General features: G+C 39.9%; 1 protein-coding gene across 1 annotated transcript; it reads right to left on the bottom strand.

Moving 5' to 3' along the window:
• Positions 1–364: 364 nt before the first annotated feature.
• Positions 365–2,142, bottom strand: LOC141201538 (uncharacterized). The gene has a single exon (XM_073663540.1). The coding sequence runs from the start codon at positions 2,106–2,108 to the stop codon at positions 504–506; it is 1,605 nt and encodes a 534-aa protein (XP_073519641.1). The 5' UTR covers positions 2,109–2,142; the 3' UTR covers positions 365–503.
• Between the last annotated feature and the right edge of the window lie 2,507 nt (positions 2,143–4,649).

Raw genomic sequence — 4,649 nt, 5'->3', positions numbered from 1 at the left:
TTTTGTAATGAGAGTTATATTATTACCCTTACTTTCATGTTTTGATTGCAAAAAAATGTTCTATGAAACTTAGTGTTGACAAAATTGTAGAAATTGATCTTGTGTTCAGTGAGCTATTAAACAAAATCTTACTCATCAAAGGGGGTGTACTCATTTATGCTGAACAATGTTTATTAAACTTTATAAAACACAGTGAACATAATTACACTTTCTTTCCCGTATGACTTCTCTCATGTTTTACAAGGTGTGATTTTTGTATAAAAGATTTCCCACATTCTGAACATGAATACGGCTTCTCTCCTGTGTGACTTCTCTCATGCTGCACAAGATAATTTTTTTTTGTAAAGCATTTCTCACAGAATGAACATGAATACGGCTTTTCTCCTCTGTGAATTCGTTGATGTATAACAAGCTCCGATTTATTTGCGAAGCATCTTCCACATGCAAAACATGAAAAAAGTTTTTCTCCTGTGTGAATTCTTTGATGTATAACAAGCGCTGATTTATATATAAAACATTTCCCACATTCTGAACAAGAAAATAGCATTTCTCCTGTATGAATTTCTCTTATGAGCAGAAAGATTTGATTTACGCATAAAAGATTTCCCGCATTCTGAACATAAATACGGCTGCTCTCCTGTGTGAATTTTCTGATGTGTAATAAGATTCCCTTTATTTGTAAAGCATTTCCCACATTCTGAACATGAATACGGCTTTTCTCCTGTGTGAATTCTCTGATGTTTAACAAGATCTGATTTATAACTAAAACACTTCCCACATTCTGAACATGAATATGGCTTCTTTCCAGTATGAATGTTCTGATGTCTACTAAGATGCCCTTTAGCTGTGAAGGTCTTCCCACATAGTGAACACAAAAATGGTTTTTCTCCTGTGTGAATTCTCTGATGTGTTATAAGACTCCCTTTATTTGTGAAGGACTTCTCACATAGTGAACATGAAAATGTTTTTTCTCCTGTGTGATTTCTCTGATGTGTAATAAGATTCCATTTATTTGTAAAGCATTTCCCACATTCTGAACATGAATATGGCTTCTCTCCTGTGTGAAGTCGCTGATGTGGAATAAGACTCCTTTTATCTGTCAAGGATTTCCCACATTCTGAACATGAATACGGCTTCTCTGCTGTGTGAATTTTCTGATGTGTAATAAGACTCCCTTTAAATGTAAAGCATTTCCCACATTCTGAACAGGAATATGGCTTCTCTCCTGTGTGAATTTTCTGATGTGTAATAACACTCCCTTTAAATGTAAAGCATTTCCCACATTCTGAACATGAATACGGCTTTTCTCCTGTGTGAATTCTCTGATGTATAACAAGCTGTGATTGCTCTGGAAAGCACCTTCCACATTGTAAACATGAAAAAGGTTTTTCCCCTGTGTGAATTCTTTGATGTTTAACAAGGTCTGATTTACTTCTACATTTCCCACATTCTGAACATGAATATGGCTTCTCTCCTCTGTGAATTCTCTGATGTATAATAAGACTTCCTTTACCTGTGAAGGACTTTCCACATTCTGAACATGAATACGGCTTTTCTCCTGTGTGAATTCTCTGATGTTTAACAAGTTGTGATTTCTCTGTAAAGCACCTTCCACATTGTAAACATGAATACGGCTTTTCTCCTGTGTGAATTCTTTGATGTTTAACAAGGTCTGATTTATTTTTACAACATTTCCCACATTCCGAACATGAAAATGGCTTCTCCCCTGTATGATTTCTCTGATGTGTAATAAGATCCCCTTTATGTTTGAAGGACTTCCCACATTCCGAACATGAAAATGGCTTTTCTCCTGTGTGAATTCTTTGATGTTTAACAAATTGTGATTTATATGTAAAGCATTTCCCACATTCTGAACAGGAGTATGTTTTTTTTCCTTTGTGTTTTCTGTGTGTTAAAAAATCTGAGCTTTTTGTAAATTTCTTGTCACTCTGAAATCTTGAATCCATTTTGCCCCCTGGACTTTTGGTAATAATGCGAGATTGCTCAGGAGATGATTCCTCATGATTAGGATTATAAGAAGGTGAAGTGCTGTGAAGTCCAGGAGGTGCAGGAAGGGTGATAAGGTTTTCTCCATTAGAGTGCTTCATGATATCTTCTTTTTTACAATTTAGTGATGAACCGTTATTCTCACAAGGATTTCCTATCAGGAGGAAAGATAAATTAGATGTGAGTTTTTTCTTCAACACAAAAGAGATTTCTGAATGTATTTTCTGGATCTCACAATGAAGACCCTCGTCAGTGAAAGTACCGGGAATAAGGAGGACAACTACATGCCATAACATTAACACAATGACGGGTAAAGTGAATGACACTTATAAACTGGTGACATTGGCACAAGTCAGGGGTGGCAGAGATTAGACAGCAAATAGTTCTTTAATGGTAATTACTGATGACAGGTTCCCTTAATGTACCTCCAGTGCCATTTCACTCTCTCAAGCTTCGTATCTTGGCCTTAGTATAGAAAAGTGTCCACGTAATTAAAGAAGTTGTACACTACTATTAAAAATGCCCCCAATGTAATTAACCCATTGAGAGAAGATTTTTTTTTTAATTACCTAGCTTTGTCTTTATTGGCTGTGAGCGGCGCTATCGCTGGCCACTCACCGGCATCACGCGACCCCCGGCTGCAGCCGGCTCTTGCTTCCCCTGATGTCACGTCAAGTGAGGCGTGACTCGGTGATGCGATCCCCGCGGTGGATGCCGGGCTGTGGGTGGGGTTTCCCCGCGCATCACACCCAGCATCCACCGCGCACTTTCCCAATGAATACAAGGTAATTGTGATTCACAAAATGTTATACAATTGAACGGTGAAGAAAAAAAAAAAAAACATTTTTACCACTATAATGTTATTTTAGCCCCAGATTTTACATTTTCACAAGGGAAAATGGGTAAAAATGACCACATAATTTGTTGTACAATTTCTGCTGAACGGGGCAATACCCCACATGTGGCTGTACTGTACTGCTTAGCCACATGGCGAGACTCGGAAGGGAAGGAGCGCTATTTTACTCTTGGAGAACAAACTTTAGTAGAACAGTTTGCAGACTCCATATACAGAGCCCCAAAGTGGCAAAAGAGCAGAATCCCCCCTCAAGTGACACCAGTTTGGAAATTACACCCCTATGGAAATGTATCTACAGGCGTAGTGATGAATCTGACTCCATGGGTGCTTTCCAGAAACGAGCAGTAATGGATGTTGCAAAGTAAAAATGCAAATATTTCATTATAGTGGGCAGTACATTGTAGTGTCCGGTACATTGCAGTGCCCTTACGTTGTAGCGCCCAGTACATGATTCCCAGCTAGTGCCTTCTGGAGAAATAAATTGGCTCTCCTCGCTACAGTAATGCCAAACATGTGGATGGTAACTGCACACTGTGGGGCCCAGGAGGAGGGGGCATTTGGATTTGGGAGCGCAGATGTCACTGGATTTCTTTAAGTGGGAGCCAAGTCACTTTTCCAGAGACTTTGTGCTACCAGTAATATGGACACCCCCTATATTACCGTTTACAGATGATGAACCTGAGTGGGGACTTTTTTTTTTGTGGGTTGAGTAGAAGCTCTTGGTGGCATTTTGGGGTACAGAATATTTTGGATCATATTTATCCTGTGAAGTACGCTGAACACTTACAGTGGGTACGGGAAGTATTCAGACCCCTTTACATTTTTCACTCTTTGCTTCATTGCAGCCATTTGGTAAATTCTAAAAAGTTTATTTATTTTTCTCATTAAAGTCCACTCTGCACCCCATCTTGACTGAAAAAAAGCAGAAATGCAGACAATTTTGCAAATTTATTAAAAAAGAAAAACTGAAATATCACATGGTCATAAGTATTCAAATCCTTCACTCAGACACTCATATTTAATTCACATGCTGTCCATTTCCTTGTGATCCTCCTTGAGATGGTTCTACTCCTTCATTGGAGTCCAGCTGTGTTTAATTAAACTGATAGGACTTGATTTGGAAAGGCACACACCTGTCTATATAAGACCTCACCGCTCACAGTGCATGTCAGACCAAATGAGAATCATCAGCTCAAAGGAACTGCCCAAGGAGCTCAGAGACAGAATTGTGGCAAGGCACAGATGTGGCCAAGGTTACAAAAGTATTTCTGAATTACTCAAGGTTCCTAAGAGCACAGTGGCCTCCATAATCCTTAAACAGAAGACGCTTGGGACCACCAGAAGTCTTCCTAGACCTGGCCGTCCAGCCAAACTGAGCAATCGTGGAAGAAGAGCCTTGGTAGGAGAGGTAAAGAAAACCCCCAAGATCACTGTGGCTGAGCTCCAGAGATGCAGTAGGGAGATGGGAGAAAGTTCCACAAAGTCAACGATCACTGCAGCCCTCCACCAGTCAGGCATTTATGGCAGAGTGGCCAGATGGAAGCCTCTCCTCAGTGCAAGACATGAAAGCCCGCATAGAGTTTGCTCAAAACACATGAAGGACTCACAGACTATGAGAAATAAGATTCTCTGATCTGATGAGACGAAGATAGAACTTTTTGGTGATAATTCTAAGCGGTATGTGTGGAGAAAACCTGGCACTGCTCATGATCTGCCCAATACAATCCCTACAGTGAAACATGGTGGTGGCAGCATCATGCTATGGGGGTATTTTTCAGCTGCAGGG

Source organism: Phyllobates terribilis, unplaced genomic scaffold (genome assembly GCF_046119375.1).
Source record: "Phyllobates terribilis strain yellow unplaced genomic scaffold, ASM4611937v1 Scaffold_117__1_contigs__length_5270597, whole genome shotgun sequence".
NCBI classification, from domain to species: domain Eukaryota; kingdom Metazoa; phylum Chordata; class Amphibia; order Anura; family Dendrobatidae; genus Phyllobates; species Phyllobates terribilis.
The sequence above is the reverse complement of the archived record's forward strand: the minus strand, read 5'-3'. Positions and strand labels throughout refer to the sequence as shown.

Bases quoted from the DNA above. Each gene is read 5' to 3' on its own strand.
- LOC141201538 (XM_073663540.1), bottom strand. From the start codon at position 2,108: ATGAAGCACTCTAATGGAGAAAACCTTATCACCCTTCCTGCACCTCCT.